The following is a 21,547-nucleotide window of genomic DNA, read 5'->3' as shown; positions in this document are numbered from 1 at the left end:
CCCTTCCAGCCGGACCCATCCCGTGACTCTGGGAGTCTCGGAGCTGCGGGCACCCCGCCGCTGCTCCCCCCGCCCGGGGCCGCCGCCAGGGCTGAGGCACGGCCGCGCGCTCCGCGCCGGCGCGGGCGGGCGGGCGGGCGGGCGCGCGCGCGGGGCGGGGGAGCATTCCCAGCTCCCGACTCCCTCCCGCTTCCCGCGCATGTGCGGTTGCCAGGGCGGCCGTCTCCGGTGAAGGTTTAAAATCTGCGGGACATGCGCAGTGCCGGTTCTGGCCCTGGCGAGGGGGACACGCCACATTGGAACGGCGAGCGGAGCGCTCCGGACAGCGCCGGGTACAGTTTGCGCCGCCTTCGCTTCCTCCCGAGCCGCGCTCGCCTCGCCCCGCTCTGCCTCCGGCCGCCCTGCCGCCCTCGCTCGCTCCCTCCCTCCTCCCCGCGACACATGCCGCTGCTGCCGGGCCGCTCCTAGCGCCGCTGCCGGGCCGAGCGAGCGAGCGAGGGAGCGGGCGGTGAGCGGGCGGTGAGCGGGCGGCGGCGCGGAGCTCTGGCTGGGCATTGAGGGACGGCGGCGGCGGGCGGGCGTGGATGGATCCCCGCGTGGCCTGGATCCAGCCCGAGCAGAAAGGACCCGCGAATGCGCTGTGGATGCAGATCTGGGAGACCTCGCAGGGCGTGGGGGGCCGGGGCGGCGCCAGCTTCCCGCACTACCTCTGCCTCAACTCCCCGGCGCTGGACTCTGCCGCTTCTCCGCCCCGCGGGCACGGCTGTGTGCGGCTCGGGGCGCCCGGCGCCTGCTGCTCCTCTTCCTCGCCGCCGTCGCCTTCGCCTTCCCCGCCGGCCCTGCTGACCGGACTAGTGCCCGCTGTCCCCGGCGGCCCCGCGGCGGTGAACGGCGGTGGCGAGGGAGGGCGGCGGCTGCAGAAGTCGCCTTCCGTGTCTTCCTCGTCCTCCTGCTCGTCGGTGGAGTCCGGCACCGAGAGCCCCGGCTTCTCCTCCTCGGGATCGTGCAGCGGTGGCGGAGGCGGCGGCTCCTCCTCTTCCTCCGGCGGCCCCCGGGCGGTGGCAGTGGCGGTGGCTCCTCCCGGGCTGCTGGGCAGCGGGGCTGGACCCGGGGAGTTTTTTAACTTCCACGAGAACAAAGTGAACGCTGTGAATGGGCACCACCAGCCGCCGCACCCGGCGCGCAGCCCGCACCCGCCCCCGGCGTCTCCCCAGCAGCACCAGTACCACCCGGGCCGCAGGAAACGAGAGAATAAAGCCAGCACCTATGGCATGAATTACCTGCTCTCCGGCAGCCGCGGCGTCGCCGTCAACAACTCCCCCCACCAGCAGCGGCAGCCTCCTCAGCCAGCGCTGCAGAGCCCCGGCACCCCCTGGAAGACCAGGAAATACAGCCCGGGCGTGCAGGGGTGAGCAGCCGGGCCCCGGGGGCTGCTGCGGCCCCAGAGGGAAGGGGGGCCTCGGCCGCCTCCTTCCTGCGGCCCCTCCGGGAAGGGGGGAGGTGGGCTGGGGTCACACGAACTCCTCTGGAGCCGGCCGCGGCAGGGAGGCCGATGGCAGGGGATGGCGGGGCGCAAACCCGTGCCCTTTTGTAAATCACCTTGGTCTGTGCCGGCTGCATGGTTCTTGGCCGAAGCAGCGATTCATGCAGTGCGAGGGAACCCGTAGATGCAAGGGGTTAGGCCTTACTTTGTAGTAGATTGAGAGGTAAAGTTGTCAGGCCATTATCAGAGGTCACCTACAATAATTAAAGCAAGGATGTGTGCAGGATGCTTGTCAGAGCTACCAGGTCTCAATTCAGATTGCAATGGGGAAGTGGAAGGCTTCTGTTCAGAGGGACTCAAAACCTTTGTGTGAATTTTTAAATGCCTCTGCTTAGGCTACAGCAAGATGGTTAGCTTGGGGAGTGTTAGCAGCATCACATGAAAGGGAGGTGCCGAGTTCTGTCTGAGATAGACATGAAAGTCAGTGTAGTCTTAGAACATTTCTCTCAAGTGTGTTTTACCTCTGGGATAAATTGAGTCAGCCAATAGCTGTACAGAAATCTTGCCTTTTTGAAGAGAACGTTTTTATGATGCTTACCCTATCTGGTAAGCCATACCTTTCTCGTATAAATGGGTAGTTAGTAAGGCCGAGTATTCAGTTTGATCTCATTGGCGTGGAGAAGGGACTAAAATTGAACAGTGTGTCTGGGATGCTCTATGACATTGCTGTATTTTACTTGTCAAATTTCATTCAATCAAGGGGAAATGTTACTTTCTAAAGGTTATTTTATTTTTGGAAAAAGTGTTAGCTGCATTGACTGACTGTAGCAGATTTCTGATGTCACTTCAAAAATAGTTTCTTGGAACATCCTAACATCAAGACCCTTGGATGCCTGTGGAATAAAGGCATTGCATATTTGTAGAGGGGAAATAGCTAAAGATAACAGGGTATGAGCTGTGGATTTTTAAGTGAGAGATTTAAGTTAAGGACAGTGTCTTCTCTTTCATGTAGTACTGTCAGGTGCTGAGTGTGTTAAAAGTTATGAAGAAGTATTTAAATACATTTTTAAAGTTATATTTTTGCAAACCATAGCCTCAAGAGGGGGAGGACAAGACTTGTGACTACTGCTTTTTCATTCTAGACTGACACTAAAAATTCAAATTTCTTTCAGGAAGCTAGAGTTTGAATCTTCAAGAGGTGTCTTGCATTAGGAGCTTTGAATCCTATACTAAGAAGTTTGTATGTCTCAAGTTCCAAGAGTATCTTTAAAACAGTGTGAAGTTTTATTTTCTTGGTTTAGTAGAAACCAAGTGGTAGAGCACTGAGTTAACTTTTTAATTTAAGTCATCTCAGTGTAAGTGAGGCAGATCTCCAGGCAGGTGGAGGAAGGAGCAGCCTAAGTTCATTCAGCAGGTCTATGGCAAATGGCAAACCTGTGAATCAAATCCAAGTGTTGAAAGTTCTGTCCTGTAGCTGTTAGGCAGCACCACCTATGCCATTCACATAACTTTATTTTTCATCTTCTGTCCTTATACTTTCTTTCAGCTTTCATGTAATAGTGGATATACAACTCTTCAAGTATGAATTTCTAGAGAATCCATACGCAAGGAAATTGTTTAGCTGAGATTCAGTTGAGCTATTCAGTTCTGTAATGTAGGTAGCTCTTTTGCTGATGTGTTAATAACAAGTTTTTTGTTAAATATCTTTGAAAGTGGAGCTGTGTTTCCTAATCTTCTGTCAAGGATCTCTGTTACCAAAGTGGGACCTGATTCTAAGAGTGGGATACCACTAACTGCAGCATGTGTGATCCTGTAGTTTCAAGCATTCCTTAAAGTAGTGGGGAACTAACTAGTGCTGAAGGAGAGCATGAGTCTTGAAACCATAGACCTAAATATGACAAGCAGCTTCTGCCTTAAAATTTGAGTTCTGTTACCCAAGGTGAATCTTGAACAAGTGCATATTCTTAAACAATTTTCTCTTTAGTGTTAGTATTTTTTTATGAAGTGCTTGCATAATTGAAATAAGAATATTTTCACTGATGGATTTAGGTATCTTCTGCAGTAATTCCTGTTTAGTGGTGAGCTTAACTTTCTCCTGAAGCCTGGCTGGTGTGTTATTTGGCAATTCAAATGAAAATGCACTGAAAAGGCTGGGATGGGGACAGATCCCTGCAGGAGTTTCTTGTGGATCCCTTATGTTCCTTTAGTTGCTTGCTGTTCCCTGGAACTGTCAGCCGGGTCCTGAAGTATCTCTTTGATAACTCATCATCTGTTGACAGAGCATCTTCAGTGTTGCCGTCCTGCTATATGCAACTGTTGAAAAATGTGGTCCTGAAAATCTTCAGCTGCAGTCTGGTTTGGGCATTGATTAGAGGAGGAAGGACTTGATCATAGCTGCTCTTCTGCTTACCCTGTACATGAGTGGTGGAGCTTACTCTGCTGTGAATACTGTTTGTAAAACAGTGCTTTTCTACAACCTGCTGAAATTTCCAAGTGATACGCAGTGGCTCACAGTGTTACTGTATTGTCTTCTGGTGACAGAGTAAGCAGGGTAGTCTCTGTTAGCCCTCTCCCAGGCTGCAGTCCTACTTCTGATGAATTGTGTGCTTTGAAGCAGTCAGTACTGTGCTCTCCTGCTTTCTCATTCAGAGCTGAGGATGGTCCATGGCACTGCAAGTCATTGTTTTATTCACACTCCTCGTGGTCAGTGGCTTTGTGATGGTAGGTGTGGTGATGTTTAGGAATACTGTATAAACGCTGTGTTTTCCTCTGTTTTATATACATAATTAATTTTTTTCCAGTGGCCTTATGCTTTCACCACTTTGATAGCAGCATGACAGTCCTTGTAAAGGAAATTCTTCCCATAAAACACAAGTGTGAAAAGCTACGTTTGATTAGATTTCATCCTATAGCTGTTCTTTTGGATGCCCTAGATTGTCCCATGTCATGCTTTTAACAGAATTTTGGAAGGTAAGGAGTGAGGAGGTTGAAGCCATATTTATTCCAGTGCTTCAACAGAGTGATTAATATAGCAACAGTGTAAATTCCTATGCCTGGGTTTAGTTTAGGACTACAGATGGCAAAATGATTGGTTTCAGATGCAAGGCAGAGAAGTATCCTTTCATATTATGAGGTTAATTCAAGCTGTTGTGACTGATGTTCAGAAGTGCATGTTATTTCTTGGTACTGTAAAGTATCCTCTTGTGTGTAAAACCTACATCTAGCCTCTTAGGGTGTGCATTCTTTGCTCAGCAAATACCTTCTGTTTCTGTAGAGTCAGTATCTTAAATATATCCGAGTAATTTCAGAATCCAGAGAGTTTAGAAGTGCTCAGATAATACTTCAAAAGATGGCATCAAGCTATTCTAAACTTTCTGCTAAAGCTTCTACTACTTTTGTTTGGATGCGCAGCTAATGGAGTGCTTTCTCTGAAGATGCAGCTAATAGCTTGTGAATAGTATAAAATTACATCAGATTTAATTATTTTATTTCTTAATATGAATTTAACAAAGTAAGTAAAAAATTAAAGGGTTTTTAACAATATGAGTCTGTACTGCTTAATACTTTCAACTAAGTGTTCAGTCTAATTGTAGCTGTTGAATGAAATTAGTGCTGAAGTACCTGGCGTATCTGCTTGGCACATTACAGTGCTGTGCAGAAACAGCAGAACTGGCTTGTTGAGGATTAGTTTGGGTACCAGAACTGTTATGATGTATTGGAATGGTGCTCTGCCTGGGCTAATTGGTGCTGCACAGTGTCTGATGACTTCCTGCATTCATTTTTCCCCCTGTATAGCTGTTGTCTTTAACTCTCTCTCGATAATGACAAACAAGTTCTGCCGCAGAGTACAAGAGCACCAAGACCTCCACATTTCCTTATGCTGAAGGAGGATTCAGGGTGGCATTCCCTACTGTCTACAGCAGGTACTTGGGGAGAGATCTCATAAGCAAGATAAGCTTATGGCAGTGCTTCTACAGAAGACTTGTTTCAGTGTTCACCAGTTTGCAGCTGAATGATACTGTGCACGAAAAGTGATGTCTAGAGATATGGTGATGTGCCTCTATGGTAAGCTTATATTAGATCATCTTTATTTCTTCACCTGTATGCAGTGTTTCTAATTCCAGTCTTACAGGGGTTGTTTAAATTTTTTTATATATTTCAGAACTTTAACTAAGATAAATTTAATTACAGTTTAGTGCAGTGCACTGTTAAAAGTCCATTGCATTCAGGGCTGTGCATAGCTGTGGTTGCATGTTTGTCAACCCTTTCTTCTTATTATCCTGCTGTCAGAGCAGTTACAAATTAATGTGGGCATGCCACATTGTCAGCCCCTTCTGCAAATTTTGTTTTCTTGTATTTTGAGCTGAAAGAATGTAGACTTTGGAAATGCTCTGAAGCCTTTAGTGTCTGCAGTGAGATGTCCAGCACTTGTAAGGGCTTTAGGGGCCTCCCAAGGATGGTTATACTTAACTTCTCCCTGCGCTTAACAGTGCTGTCTTGCTCCAACACCTTCTAGTAAAGAATCAGCGCAGTGGGCTATGCTTCACCCACACTGCTGTCCAGTCCTTGGTGTCTGCTGTCTGTGGTGCTAGGTGGACACCTGTAGTGGAAGTGTTGATGCAGGAGGCAGGTTTTGCTGGCATGTTACACTCGGTTCTTGTTTTGCTTGACTATAGGGTCAGGGTAGAAGTAGGCAGTATATGCTGGAGTGTATGCAAGGAGAAGTGTGGAAGTAGTTGCCTGTTAGTCATAGTAAATTTCTAGAGAGAGCATCAGGATGTAGTTAAATAGATTGTTTTCATGCCTGAAGCTTGCTGTGAAGGGAAGTTCCAGGGTAGCTGCTGGATGAATTGTCCCGAACAGAACATCTCTTTTTTTCCTGTAGTCAAGTAAGTTGCCTTGGTAAAGCACAAAATTTCCATGCAAAGTGGGTACCTAATGTAGAGTTAGAGACTGATGCTGTGGGGAGTGGAATGAAAGGAATGTTTAGGCAGCAGTAGGCTCCAGAGTCACCAGAGGTACTAGAGGTCAGAAAGGCTGAGCTACAGTAGTAAAACATGAGAAGGCCTTGCATGACAGCTGCTCACATCTGTGTGTAAAGGAGAATGGGACATGTTTGGAGCAGTTTAATCCTGGCATCAGCTTCATGGTGTTTTTGCCAGTTGTTAGGCTTTGGCAATAGAGACAGCTGGCACTAAGAGCATGAACAGCTGTACTGGGTAAGACCCTTAAGGGCCAATGCCAAATATTGGGAAAGGAATATATTAACATGAGCTTGTGGTGTTATTTTCTGGAAGCATCTCCCAGCTTTAAATTATTAGTGGTTCTTAGACTACCTGGGTTATAGGCAGTGCATTGTTATGTTTATTGTAGATTTTATGTAGGAATGTGTCTTGCCTTGATCTTTTATGATCTGGGATTAGCAGTGACCGGTGGGAAGATGTTCCTCAGTAAAGCTATGCATTATGTAATGATTTTCTTTTCTTTTTTTTTATCCTGAGGCTGTCACTAGTGGCTGCCAGTTGCAGGTCTGTGCATTACAGACCATGAGTGCTTTTTGCAGGGGACTTGAAAAAGGAGGAGGGGAGGAGGTTGAATCACCTGGCGGTTGTTTGTTTTCTAGTCCGTTAAATTATTTCTTGTATTGAAACTGTTTCCTGCCTCTAGATGTTTATCTGTGATGTATGCTTTGCAGTCCCTGCTTTATCTTTGGGACTCATATGAACCATACCTGTGTGTGATAGTGTCACAATATTCCTGCATCTTGGGCTATCTTGTTCTATCTTGTACTCTGTCTCCTTATTGCTAACATGGGACTTGTCTGATGTTTTCGTGCTTGGAGGCTTCACCTGTGATCTTCCTTTAATATGGAAGCTAAGAGTTCCAGTTGCTTGTTTCCTGGTTAAAACATTTCTTTATATGAAGGGTCTTTCCCCTCATCCCTCATTAGCTTAATTTCTTCATAAGCCTGCATAAGGGTGCATGGGATCATTGTCAAATGCCATTTGGAAATCCAAGATATGGATAGATTTTCCTGTGTGGTTCTCTGATTCTTCCAAGTAGCTCTGAATGTTGGTTTTTTTTTTTTAAGACACTGCTTCCATTCGTGATAGTTGTATTAGCATCTTGATATAGTCATATTTATTTATTTACTGCATTGATTCTGCTTTAGGCTACTTTAACTATTTTGAATGTTGAAGCTAATCCTTTTAAATCAAAAAAGAAAGATAACTACTTATTGTTCTGGTACCAATGCAGTATCGGGTGAGTATGACTTTTGGTGAATGCTGAATTATCAGGAGTAGGTTTTGCTGCAAAGTATTTTCTTTTAAAAAGTTTGGGACAAGTTCTTCCTTCATAGTTGTGGATCAGGGAAATCTCTGAGGAATTTTAAAAGTATTAACCACTAACTTCTCTACATATCATGCATTTGGATCACAACTTCTCTGTACTGATAACATAATTCACTTAACAGAAGCAGGTTTTTGGGCTCTTGAACTTGTTTAGCCTTTCTCAGTCATAGCTTTGCATCTCGTTAAGTTGTTCCTCATAATCGTTGTTGATATCCTTAATCTTCCAATCCTCTTTTCCTGCTTTGTACATGACTTCAGGATTTCTGAAGACATCTTCTGATGGAATCCTATGACAAAGTAGTAAAAGCTCTTTTTTCCCCTAAAATCTGATTAGTGATGCACACTAAACCAGTGTGATATCTTTAAAAGATTGAAACACATTGTTCTTTTGATTATGATTTTGAAGAAGCTTCCTCTTTTATATGGCAAACTGCAGCAGTACTTAAATCCAGAAAAGACTTTTCTAGCTTTTTTTTGCCTTGCAGAGGTGCTGACTTTGAATGTGAAGGGTTTGTTGCCAGTAGTACTTTGATGGGCGCATTTTGAGTTAGAGTCTGCTGCTCAGAATTACGTCAAGAGTTGCTTCTCTTTAATGTTTCAGTGGCTAAACTGATGTCATGAATACCTGATCTACATGGGCTAAATTAGTCTCTCATCACTAATATGTTTCTGCTGTTGCAGTCTGACTTGTCTGGGATGTTAATCGCTTGCTATCTTTGAGCATTTGGAAAAGAATGGTATTAAGACAGGAATTTCAGGGTTTAGTGGTTCTATTTATTGGCATAGCAAGCTTGCTGATTCAGTCCCAAGGTTTAATATATGGCATTCTCCTTCACTGGTGCAACAAAATGATTGTGATGTTTTCTTGGTGGTGTAGGGAGGTCCATCAGTCCAAGTCAGGAGTAATGCACTTCAGAAGCTTATGTAGCAGATCTGCATTTCCATGTATTGAATTGGAGGTGTACATCTGCTTATTTTTAATTTTTTTTTATGATGCAGCTTTTTCAGAGCCCATCCAGCCATTAATAAGGTAATTGGTTGAGGTTTTTTGGATTGATATAGTTTGCAAAAATATTTTAGTTTCTGATTTTCTTCAAAATGCAGACAAATCGTTACTTAAGTCTGGACATTTGCAGTATAAATCAATCCAACAAACTTAGTTTCTTGGGTGCATCAATTGTCAAGGTGTTTTTAAGAGGTAAAATCAAATTGACAAGAAACTTGGTCTGAAGTTAGGATGGGCTCTGACTTGCATGACTCTGGGGCAAAGAGAAAGCTTAGAGAGGAAATAAGAACAATATGATCTTTTGTGGAAAATGTACAGTGTATTTGTTCTGTGGTTACTTTTTTCTTCCTATCTCTCCTTTGTAGCTAACTTGTAAAGCAAGCTCAGTTCTTATTTGAGTTTGGTATTTACCTGTCTGTAAAACATTTCAGAGCTCAGATTCATAAGTACTATATAGTTGGGATTTTTTTTTTATTCTGCCGGTCATTGTAGTTTGCTGCCTTCCATACAATTACAGTGACAAAGGTAATTGAATAATGTAGTAGTGTGCGACTGATTTGGTGCAGCAGTACAGTCTGTGAATGTAGCACTGTGTTTTCATAGTTTCTCTCATCTGTAAGTTTAGAACATTGCACAGAGTAGTAGTAGTAGTAGTGCTGCCTGAGCCTTACTGGTGTTGAGGAGGACTAGGTTACAAAGGTAAAGGCATCTGATGGGTGTTGTGTGTGGGAATGGGAAGAATTGTAGTTCGTCTCTTCTTGTTCATAGCTGTATTTTAGCCCCTTTTGCAGATGTCTTAATCTTAGATCATACTGGAAGAAGTCTGTCTCAGAATGCATCCTTGCTTTCACACTCTATGTGTGTGTATATATATATAAAATCTTGATATGTATCTCCTCCTTTATTTCACGGAACCGTGTTCTGTAGTTTTAGACTGTAAGACTGATTGACTGATTTCAACTATTGAATGCATTTGATTGTTGTAGTGTGAGATTTCCTCTGCATTTCCATGATAATGCAATTGTGCTTTGCCCTAGTCATAGGTGAAGGTACAATTCAACAGATTTCCAAAATATGTGCAGTGACTGACATGAATTTCATCATTTAGTCTTGAGACAGTGAAGTCACACATGTTTTGGGATTCCTGCTTCCTTGAAGGAATGTATTCTATGACTTGTAACCTTTATTCTAACAGAGATTCTTTTGAGATGCTGTGTATACCTCCCCATTTCCTTACCTCCATTTTCTGCACATCCGTAGTATTAGATCCCCATGCTTTAACTGTGGCATCTGTTATTTCCTTTAATAAGGATACTTGGATGATGTGTTAGCGTTCAGCTAGAAAAATACTCAGTTTTTAAAAAGTGTTAATTGTTCCACATAAAAGATGCAATTATGTTTGTACTGTTCCTTTAGAATAAATTAATGTGCTTAGTAGTGTAATCATGTTGAAAAGGAACCAGATGCTTACTTGAGGGAGCAAAGTCTCTGTAGGTTTTAATTTACCTTCTAGTTTGTTTATGATGTTTGAGAATTTTGTTTCACTGCATTGAAGTTAGTCCTTGAAGTAATAAGTCAATCTTATGTATAATATGTTTGCAAGTAAATGAGTAAAATGGAGGATCTCCTTTCTTAGAAACCTGCTTTTGAGGAAAAACATTGCAAAAGTCTGAGAATGTCACCTCAGTGTTATTTTAACCTAGAGGCTAGAAGAGTGGCTGCCTTTCCTTAAACAGTAGAAGGGATAATTTTTTGATAAACAGAAGATGTTAATTTTGTTGCAGTAGTTCAGCCTGTAAGCAGCAGATGCTTGCTGTGCTTAGCAGTAATAACATCAGTGAATGGTAGGTTCCTCCAGGCTGTTAAAATTAGCAACCTGAATAATCTAGCAAGTACAAGTAGCCCCTCTTTTTCATTCCTGTGTTCTAATCTTTCCCATCTTATATTAAGTAACAGTACAGTTATAGCTTACCAACAAGTTTCTTTCCCAGTATTTCTATAAATACAGTAAAACTGTCTTGTGAAAAAGTTGATTAAAAGGCCTGCATTTGCTAGTGAGGTAATACAGTGGGCATCTTAAAATGTTACCGGAGATTGCTAGGTGCTGTGATGCTGTTGGGAATCCAAACTCTTTAAGAAGCCCAAAGCAAATTGAGAAGACTGACTTCTCTATATGTTAAGGGAAGTTCTATGAAAAAAAGAGGAGCTAGGATGTTACTTTTATCTGCATGTACATTATGTGCTGCAGATGGAAATTGTGTTCCTAATGGTTAAAATAATGTTACAGCCCTGACTTAAAAAGTGCTTATGAAAATCATAGAGAGTACATGGACAAAATACTTAAGTAAAAACTATCCCTGTATTGGCTGGCGGACTGTTCCATGGTTATCTGGTTTTTTCAGACACTGCATTATTCTTTCAGCTAGCGAGAAGTTATACTGGGATTAGTCCTGAACAGCATACAGGATCTTGTTTTATATACATGAGAGTTGGGGTTTTTTTTGTGACAGTGTTCCAATAACTTTATCTGAGCTAAGACATTTACAAAATGCAAACTCCTGTAACATTAAGTTTTAAAAAAGCATCTCTGTTTTGAGAAGCTTTTTCAGATGTAAACCAGAAGGTAGAATGCTACGGTGGTTGTACTGCCTAATGCTGACTGTGAGTTCATTCATTGATTCTTATCCAGAAGGACATAGACCAAAGAGATGATCTTTAAGAAACTATTGTATAAAGGAAAACTGGAAAGAGCAAGCAAAATAGAAATCTTTTAAGTCAGAGGGTTAAGAGAACTGGTGTTTGGCAAATGCATTAAGACCTGAAAATCTTGCACATCAAAAGCAAGAAACTTGCCAAAGTCAGTAGGGCTCAGAGAGAGACATGAAAGGGCACCAGGGGGAACACAGACCATGTAGTAAGAACTAAGTGAACTAATTGCTTTCTGTCAGAGAAGGACTTCAGAGACTTAAGACAGCTTTGACTCCAGGCAACTGCAATTTTAAATTTCAGTAAGAGTTTAAATCCAGTCAGCAGATAAATACCGGTTATACACCCATGTCTTGTGGTATGTGCCAAAGAATTTCAGGGAAATTAGCTGTGAGGATGGCTTGAACTCTAAATGAGCTTTGATATCTAGACCTCTGCTGTTGTCCTGTGCAGATTGAAGCATTAAACCAAGTACTGCCTTGCCAGTGTGAAGTAGGAAATACGAACCTGACTTCATATTAAAGAGCAGATGAGGGAAGGACATGTAGACTATAGTGATGAATGATACTCTTCTGAGTCTTTCATAACATGGTTAACAATTGTGACTGTGTTAATCATAGAAAGAGAGGCTCAGTGTGGCATCAAAGTGAGAGTACTTGTGTGTTGGTGTTTTCCTGAGCTCACTGATGCGCTGGGGCTGCTTTTGGAAGGCTGTGCTGTGTGTGGTAGAGGTTGTGATGGGGACAGTTCCCCTTTTACTCTTTTCCCTAATACAGGATGGCTACTGTAAATGCATTTTTTCCCCAGAAATGTCTAGATCTCCTGGAGTGGTTGGATGGGGCTGATACCATAAAAACCTAGAACTTCTTGGATGACCAAACATAAAGAAAGGGTCTAGTACATGTTTTGATTAAGGTAGTTGTGTCTCACAGGTCTCATTTTCTTGAAAGATTCATTGTTAATCCATATTCCTGTGTTCTGTTTGATAACATAACTTCTGGATTTTTTTTCAGAAGAATGTTTGAGATTCTTTTTCAAGATTTTGTAAAAAGCAAAAATTTACAGGTCTGCTAGGTTAGCTCTTAGAAATAACCAAAGGAAAGAATAAATTATTTACTTTATAATGAGGGAAAGTTACAAATAGAAGTAGTCAAGACTGTTGCTCAATATGTTCATAAATACCTGGAGGGAAGAAACGAGTGAGAAAAGGATAGAAAGGATAATAGAAAGCTAGAGCTGACTGCAGACAGACACCGTGGGAGTTCATTGTTCATTAGATTATAAAATTGCTGGTAAAATTAAATTCTGGTAAATATAGAATCATGACTGAAGAAAAATAATTCAGGCTGAATGCACACAGTGAGTGGGCTCTACGTTGATAGTTTTGTTCAGAAAACACTTTGAAGCTCCTTCATTATGGTTTCTTTTAAAGAGCAGCTATGTGTTCAGGTACCCTCAAGCAGCAATATTCCCAAGTGTAGTGACAATAAAATGAAAACAGGTGTGTGTTCTGGACTGAATGGCAGAATGATGTGTTGACTCTGTGTGTATTTCTGCCCACCTGTCAGAAAACGTGGTGCAAATGGAAAACAAGCCAAATAAAGTTAGCAGTGATCAAACTTGGACATCCTCTTGTCAAGGGAAACAAAAACTTGTGAGGATTAGTAGCTTTGAAAACTACTGGTGGATAGAGATACATGGATTGAGAGCCTGAGAAGTCTTGTGTTTTGAGGTGAACTGCCTGTAACAACTTTTTTTTTTTGCCCTAGGAAAAAACATCAGATAAAATCATTACCAGGCAGCAGTTTGAAATAAAGCACTCTTTATTCTGATGCATACTTAAATTCTCATTGAATGCCACAAATAACAAAGCAGAAATGGACTAAAAGACCTGGAAAAATCTATGGAATGAAGTTCTTTGAGCTAATAGATATCAGGTTGGGATTCACGCTGAACATATGCCAGATGAAATTACTGGAGATTTGGAAGGATGGCTGCTCCTTTGCTTTTCTTGCCTTTTCTTGCTTTCACCCTGTATCTGCCTACTGCAGATTATTATAGGCAGAAGAATAGGAAGTCTTTGGGCTGTCCCCATTGCTGTTAGGTATATTCAAGTATTTTATTCATTGGTCTTTTTGTCTTGGAAAGGTAGGAAAAAAGCGTACTTTCTATAAACAAAATAAGAGCATGTTAGTTTATTTTCTATCTTGCTCTAAAATTTTGGAATCAAGTCGATTCATCAGCAAGTTGAAATGTTAGTTAAATCTGCTGTGTAGTTAAATGTTCAGTTGTGGATCCAAGCTCAGTTTAAGAAAAGAGAAAGGGCAAACAGTAATTCAAAATATTTATGCTTTTTGGAAGTATCTTTGAGCTTTGCTGTGAAAATCTCCTTGTGTATAGGAAGGAATACTGATGCTTAAAAATTAGGCATGTGGTCTCTTGGAAGTTACCTGCTAGCAGGGGAGTTACTGAGTAAAATGAAGTGCAAAAGTCTCAGATGAAGAGTTGAGTTCTACTAGAGAGGTATTAAATTTTGCTTTCAGAAGGCTAAGTATATAAACTATAGATTGACTTTTGGGTTTAGGACAGCATTTGGATTTCACTACGATGTTGACTAGATACATTTTGTGAGTTAGACAGAAATCTTAGAAATATGTCAACATCAAAAAAGATGTTTTGGAAAAATGTCACAGTGGTAGTTATTTGCATTTTTGTTTGGCATGGCTTGATGCTTTTCCATTGAAGGCAAACATGACATTCACCTGAATACTCAAATTTGTCAGCAAGAGTTCTATGGTGCTGGTAGATGTGAAACAAAAAGGCTTAATAGGTGTATAAGGTTCCAGTGTCAGGTCTCCTCATGTAACATTGGTATAAAAATACTTTACACTTGAGAATATATTTAACATTTCTCACTTTGAGTTCAGTTGGAAAATCGCTTTCTATATGAATGAATGTCTAATGAAGAGCCTGAGTGTCAAAGTGTATGTTTTTACATCAAGAAATACTCAAATGTCCTTTTTATTGTCCTCTGCAAAATCTCACCATTGTCAGTGGCCTGTTTGCAGTCTGTATAAACTGCAGCATACTCAGAAGTAAGAACTGCTGGAAGAATAAACCTGCTTGAAGACTTTGGTTGATCTTGTGCTGCTTCACATTTGCATCATTTTGTAGTTTTTAAGGCTCAGCTTTGTTTTCTAAAGAAAAGAATCATTAAGAATCAGGAATTGAGTTTGGCCTTCACTGCTGAGCCAGAAAGAAATTTAGTAAATGTCTACTAGAGTTAGTGTTCTGAGCTCTTAGGTTAAAGGATTATATTAAATAAAACTTATGGCCTCTTGTAAAATATATGGTAAGAGTTAAATAGTTCAATTGTCACTAACTGATTCTACTTTCTCCATTAGACTACATGAAGAAATCATTGACTTCTATGACTTCATGTCCCCTCGTCCTGAAGAAGCAGCTATGAGAAGAGAAGTGGTAAAAAGGATAGAAACAGTCATCAAAGATCTGTGGCCTACTGCTGATGTGAGTGCAGCTTCAGTTGTGATTTGCTTCTCTAGTAAATTGTAGAGCTTGGTTCACTTAACCTTGCTGTTATCTTTCTTTCTTTTAGGAATGAACAGGTAACTCTTCAGGTTTAAGGCAATTGACTTAATATCACAGTTCTTGCAATATTTGGAAATTTATTTTAAATTTATTTTAAAAAGTGGGGAAATTTCAAACCTAGATTTTGGGTTAATGAATTCTACTGAACGTTTTTTCATTTTGAGACCTGGGAATGTGGTGCTTTTAGTAGGGCCTTTCTTAAAAAAAAAGCTTATTAAATTGATTGTCTCTGTATAATTTAATTTTGAATGATAAAGTGAGACTGACTACCTGTGTAGCCATTTCTGCAAGGACTCCTGAATGTGTGGATATTTTAAAATCAAAATATTTTATGAAAGAGCAATTAAATGCAGATTTTTTTTGTACTCTTCATGAATTTGACATTCAAGGAATTGCTTTAGCCCCACTGTAGTGGGAAAATTAAACTCCTTGAGATACATTGCCATCTAAACTGGTATAATTTCAAACACTTTGTTACCCAGTGGATAAGTCTACATATTCAAAAAGAATGTGTTCTAAATTGTATTTCTAGCATCACGTTTGTGATTACCAGATTGTAGCATTGTCATTAGAACCAGAAAAATGTTTCAGACCATGGTGATTTCATAGCCTTCCATGGCAGACAGTGAGGGCTCAGGCTACAGCACTGAGCTAAAAATACTGTAAAGCTGGTCTGCTTCATCCTCACCCATGTTTTTCCTTCATAGTGAGATTTTTGTACCTTGTGGAAATTGATATAAACACTGAAAAGGGCCTTTGTTGCCTGGCAAAAAACTAAGTGAGCTTGTGTATTGGACTCTTCTGTATCAGAGAGGGAAGGACATCTCAATTCTTTTGATGGGAAGCTCACTGAAAGGATTTGGTGGTCTGCGGAGGTATCTTCATTGTGCCTGCTTTTCCACACACAGACAACTGCTGCTACTTCATAGTTGTTCTTGACAGTAAAATCTGTAGTATTCTATTTATCTGAATGATATGTTTAGATGTACTTGCTGGTTTTTAAACATAAATATTTGGAAAAAAATTCCCTTAAACAGTTTCAGTAAAGCTGTCCTCTAAGGAAAGGAGGGAGCAGGAGGGAAGGGAACGAATAAAAGCTTGTATGTCTGTCAAACTGGAAATAAGTAATGAAAAGAACTTGCTTAAATTTATTCTCTGCTAGCTGGATTGGTAGTTATTTCATGATAAAGAAGCCAAATTTCCTCTAAAGTGGCATCTCTAAGAAAAAGTGTGCTTGTACAGAGAGTGTATAGTAAAGTAACTTTTTTACTGGCTATATCCGTAACAACTGGAGAAAAGTGTGAAGTAAAAGGAAGTGAGCATTCATAATTGCAAGATGTTTTCCTGCTGTGTTCTTTTCAGGTCCAGATATTTGGCAGCTTTAGTACAGGGCTTTATCTTCCAACTAGGTAAGTAATAGTTTACTCTTCTTTTAGAGAAATGGTAAATTTCAAAGAGGAGTTTAGAATGGAATATGGAATGTATCAAACTTTCAGTAAAACTTTTGTATTTCATATGACAAAGGGAAGAGCTTTTGAACTTCAAGATTTGGGATAAGTATTTGATGTATTATCTTACTGCTCTTCTCTGCTTGTTGACCCTTCAGTGAATTACCTTTTCTTCCTTGTGTCTGGGGTTAGTCTTTGGCTTTTTTTTTAAACAGACAGTGAAACTGAATGTTTGGCATTTCCCTTGTAAAGATTGTTTTGTTAAATAAGGTAAATTGCTAAGAATGTATCACTTATCACAGAATTACTGTGTAAAGTCAAAAGAACAATCACAGTGCTGTATTCCCATCTTTTTGGAGAGCAAAATACCTTACTTAGTTTGGTATTTTGTATCACTTAATGGTTCAATTGGATGTGGAAACCTGTGTAGCTCTGCCTTGAAGATGAAGCTGTCTTTATATGAATGAAATTTTCAGAAGGAAAGCCCTGGAAATTTTGTTTTGAATACCAATCACTGATAAAATTCTTTGGATTATTAAAATGCCCGTCAACATGAGTAGATAGATGATGGGTGGAATTGGACTGTTTAAGTCAGAGGGGAGGGAGCATGAAAGGTAAAAGGGAAAGGAACTCAGAGAAAAACTCATTAGAGTAATGGGAGAAAGAAACTAGAATACTGCTTTGGGTCCTAAAATACCATGGACTGTCTTGCTTTACGCTCCTAGAAGAAGCTTATTGGTAACCTATATTGCAAATTGCAAAATGATCGCCATGTGTGGTCATTTGGTACTTGTAATCATCATGGTACTTGTAATACGTAGAATACCAATCTTACCATATCTTTTTGGCAGTGTATTGTGCTTTAGATTTACTGGATTTCATGCTGTGTTCTTTTTGTCTAGCGATATTGATCTAGTTGTTTTTGGGAAATGGGAGCGACCCCCTTTACAGCTGTTGGAGCAAGCACTGAGAAAACACAATGTGGCTGAGCCATATTCCATTAAAGTACTTGACAAAGCTACGGTAAGTAATAGCTGTGGAATACTGAACTGAAAAACTTTCAGTCCCCTTCAGATGTTGCTGATAAAAGTATTCTTAATTCCTGAAGCAAATTATATTGTCTTAAACTCTCTGCAAGATTTCAGTAGAATCTGTATGTGCTTAGCAATAGCATGGAGTCTTTTACATGGATGTCAGTAATTCTCTGTACTGTGTTTGCTGAAGGCCATACTTTATCCTTATGTTGTCAATAAAGATCTGACAGTTAGTATTTGCAAAATATCCACTAAAATAAGTTAACTATTTGCATAATGTTTTTCTACTGACCTTTGAGAGGGGAATTTGTTAAGCCAGATAACTAGAGCTCGTAACTAGAGCTGTCTAGCTTTCAACACAGTTTTAAGGTTGTCTTGTTTCTGATGGCACAGTGAAGTGTTCCAAACCTAACATTGGATTTTCCTGTCCAAAATATATTTGAGGGCTTTATGTAATTTGTGAGACTGATGTGTGTTATCTCTTGCATCTTTCTTGTAAGCCTGAATCATGTTGAATAAGTTAAAAACTTAATGCATGAGAATTTTATGTTATTGAGCAAGTGACGTTTTCTTCAGGGGACTAAGGTGAGTATTCCAAACTTCTGTTAGCAAGCTTCTGCTTTGTGGTCTCTAAAACAGTCTTCCTCTTTTAGGTTCATAATATTCCTGTGGCTTTCATTAGAGTAGCAGTACATAACAGTAGCTTTGGTAGTCTTTGGTTTACCTGAAAGCTAATGGGATTTTCAAAATCTGTATTACTAGTTAATGATGGACAACAGCACTAGGCTAGGCTTACAATTGTACTATTCCTTCTTATTTTTTTCTTCTGATATTGGTGTAAAATGATGCTATAGTTCTGCTCTTTTTTCGTTTCAATTTCAGATTAAACATATGAGGAGTTCAATTTAAAATAAATGTTATCAGCTGAAGTTTAGGTTATGATTGTAAGATGATTTTGTAGGGCACTGCTTTCCAGGTGGTGGTGTGAAGCTAAACTACATGTTCAGTCACTTTATATTAATTTATTCCTGCCATATTACTACGATGGCTTTGCTTTATTTCTTCTGGCTTTCATTTGACTCTGCATTGAGCCAGTTCATCTTGATAAACCAACAGGCATTACTTTCTGCTAGGCTGGTTTCCTGTCAGTTCAATAAGTGAATGGGGCAATACTGAGTCAGAGGAATGCAGTTCCCACAGGTTATGAGATTACAAGATCTCCTATTGATTGGAATGAGTCATTAAGTAAATTAAGTTGTCATATGAAACACTGCTATTGCAGCTATGAAGGCATATAGCTAATGGCTGTGGTAGAGTACCAGAGTGATGGTAGGTTAAGGTGGTTGTACATTAATCACCTCCCTAGAAAGCATTCAATGTCAGACAGGTCAGGATTGTTACCTCCTCTCAGACAGACTTGATAGTTGCAATCATTTAGACTGCTAGTATCCACGTGTCTTGAGTACACTAAGGAACAGCACCAGTGTTGTATTCCTGGGGATTCACATTCTTGTCTTAATCTTTTCAGGTACCAATAATAAAACTCACTGACCAGGAGACAGAAGTGAAAGTTGACATCAGTTTTAATGTAGAAACTGGTGTGAAGGCAGCTCGATTTATCAAGGAATACATGAAGGTATCAGCCATGTATTGAATGTTATGCTACTTACCAAGGATGTACTAGATGCTTAGCTAACCTTTTTTGATATGGCTGGACAATTTATTGCTGAAGACTATTTTCATTAATACTAATTAAACATGGATATTTTAATTTATTATCTGTTGATGTCCATTCAGTGTTCACTTTGAGTGCTAGATGTTTGAATGAATAAACTTGTATGTACACTGTGAAAGAACTTCTGTGGTCATGTCTGGATGTACAGAGAGGCACTAAACTTTGCTTCTGAAGCAAGTCTCTTTTCAAGTTTTGCTTTCCTTGAATTTAAGTGGTGCTGCCTTATGAATACTGTCCTGCTAAACTGTCAAAAAACAATTCTTGTGTGGCTACACACTTAAAAGTTTCCTTTTATACTCTGTAGTAAAAGTACTATTTAGAGTGAAAGTTTTGGCTGTAGTAAGTGACGTTGGCATTCAAAGAAGGATATAAAAATCTTATTGTTTAGGTGGGAAATAAATTGGATACGCAAGATCTTTGATCAAATAAGAGTTGAAGTCTATTCATCTGTTTCTAGAATAAAAAAAAGCAGGTTTCAGTTCTTCCTGTGGAAACACTGTATAGCACACCACTGGAAATATTTTTGTATTAGATGAATCTTTGTTTGCTGAGATTGTGTACTACTTTGTTGGTTTCGGAATGTTGACATTGTCATTGATAAAACTTGTTTTGCTTTGCAGAAATATTCTTTGCTACCTTACTTGATTTTAGTATTAAAACAGTTCCTCCTTCAGAGGGATTTGAATGAAGTTTTTACTGGTGGAATTAGCTCTTACAGCCTAATTTTAATGGCAATTAGTTTCCTGCAGGTAAGTCTGTTCCTTATTTGTTTCTATGTTCTTCAAAATATTTTGGGTTCTGTACTTGTGCCCTTCTAGTGTACTATTTGTTCAGATGCCCCTTGCAAAGCACAGCATTACTGTTATGCTCTGAGTGTTTGACTCTTGAAAGATCCTGTGGACTACCTCTCAAACATCCAGGATCTATCCTGTGTAAGCTGGAACAGCAGCTGGAGCCTTGTGAAAGGCATAGAGGCTGTGCATTGCTCTCTACAGCACGGCCTCTACCTGAATCATCTTAATGGTGCTTCATAAATCTGCAGCGTGTGTTTTTGTCTTTTGCTTCCCAGACTACTGGTACTGAATGTGCAGAGTAGCGATTTCAGTGTTTATTAGAATGATGAAATTCAACAGTCAAGTTCTTTTTCTTTTCTTATATGTTGGTTAGGTTTTGATATGCTTAAGACAGGCAGATGCTGTACTTGAATGATGAAATAGTCACAAGTTACAATGTTAGAAACAAGTTACAACTTCTCTTAAGACATTTTTGTGACAGTGGGCCTCATACAGGTATGATGAGGTATGGGGTTAGCATCTCTCAGCAGCTGTGGTAATTGAAAACTTATATATTCTGCTGCTGGTGGTGTTGACTGAAATATTGCTATAGATTTTGCGTACCAAATATAATAAGTAGAGACAGAGACACAAACTGTATTTCAATTGGGGAAACTAGATTGCCCCCCACTTTCTGAAAGCATTGAGGGATGGATTTGCTGTGGAAAATCGGGTACTACTTTGTTACTAACTGGGCTATAATTTAGTATGCAGTACTTATTTCTTGTTTGAGACTTAGGGAAAAGAATTCCCTAATCCTCAAAAAGCTACATGAGGAAAGATGAAAGAATTTGGCTTTCAGATACTGCTGAAGTGCTGCCCCCTCTAGGTTGTGTGAGAGTGGTTTAAGTACATGAAGAGTGAATTATTCAGTCGAGACTTATGTGAAGAAATACTCAGCTGTTAAATGAGACCTTTTTGTTGCCCTGTGCGATGGTCTGAAAACTAGTAGTTTTTAATATGCAAAAACTGGTTTGTGTTACAGCTACATCCAAGAATTGATGCCAGAAGAGCTGATGAAAACCTTGGAATGCTTCTAATAGAATTTTTTGAACTCTATGGAAGGAATTTTAACTACTTGAAAACTGGTATTAGAATAAAAAATGGAGGTGCCTATATTGCCAAAGAAGAAATCATGAAAGTCATGACTAATGGATACAGACCATCCATGCTATGTATTGAAGATCCTCTTCTGCCTGGTAAGACTGTACACTTCTTGCAGTATTCCAGAGCTCTGGCTCAGCTTGTGCTCTCAGCTTGCATTAGTCCATCAGATGAGTTAAGAAGCTGCACTGGGAGGAGGCTGTTGCTGCTATAGAGGTACAGTCAGGTAGGAGGGC

At 40.4% G+C, this 21,547-nt stretch overlaps 1 protein-coding gene across 4 annotated transcripts in view; it reads left to right on the top strand.

Annotated features, from left to right (window-relative positions):
- The first annotated feature begins 240 nt into the window (after window positions 1-240).
- Window positions 241-21,547, top strand: part of TENT4A (terminal nucleotidyltransferase 4A) — a 58,773-nt gene continuing 37,466 nt past the window's right edge. For all 4 annotated transcript variants that reach the window (XM_030968432.1, XM_030968423.1, XM_030968414.1 and 1 more), the window contains exons 1-7: window positions 241-1,408; window positions 14,953-15,076; window positions 16,520-16,566; window positions 17,508-17,628; window positions 19,168-19,275; window positions 19,995-20,123; window positions 21,193-21,406. In XM_030968432.1, the coding sequence (XP_030824292.1) occupies window positions 585-1,408; window positions 14,953-15,076; window positions 16,520-16,566; window positions 17,508-17,628; window positions 19,168-19,275; window positions 19,995-20,123; window positions 21,193-21,406 (1,567 nt within the window). In that variant the 5' untranslated portion in view covers window positions 241-584. The remainder of the gene's footprint in view (window positions 1,409-14,952; window positions 15,077-16,519; window positions 16,567-17,507; window positions 17,629-19,167; window positions 19,276-19,994; window positions 20,124-21,192; window positions 21,407-21,547) is intronic.

The sequence above is a fragment of the Camarhynchus parvulus genome, chromosome 2, assembly GCF_901933205.1.
Source record: "Camarhynchus parvulus chromosome 2, STF_HiC, whole genome shotgun sequence".
NCBI lineage: Eukaryota > Metazoa > Chordata > Aves > Passeriformes > Thraupidae > Camarhynchus > Camarhynchus parvulus.
This window is presented reverse-complemented; position numbering and strand designations above follow the sequence as displayed.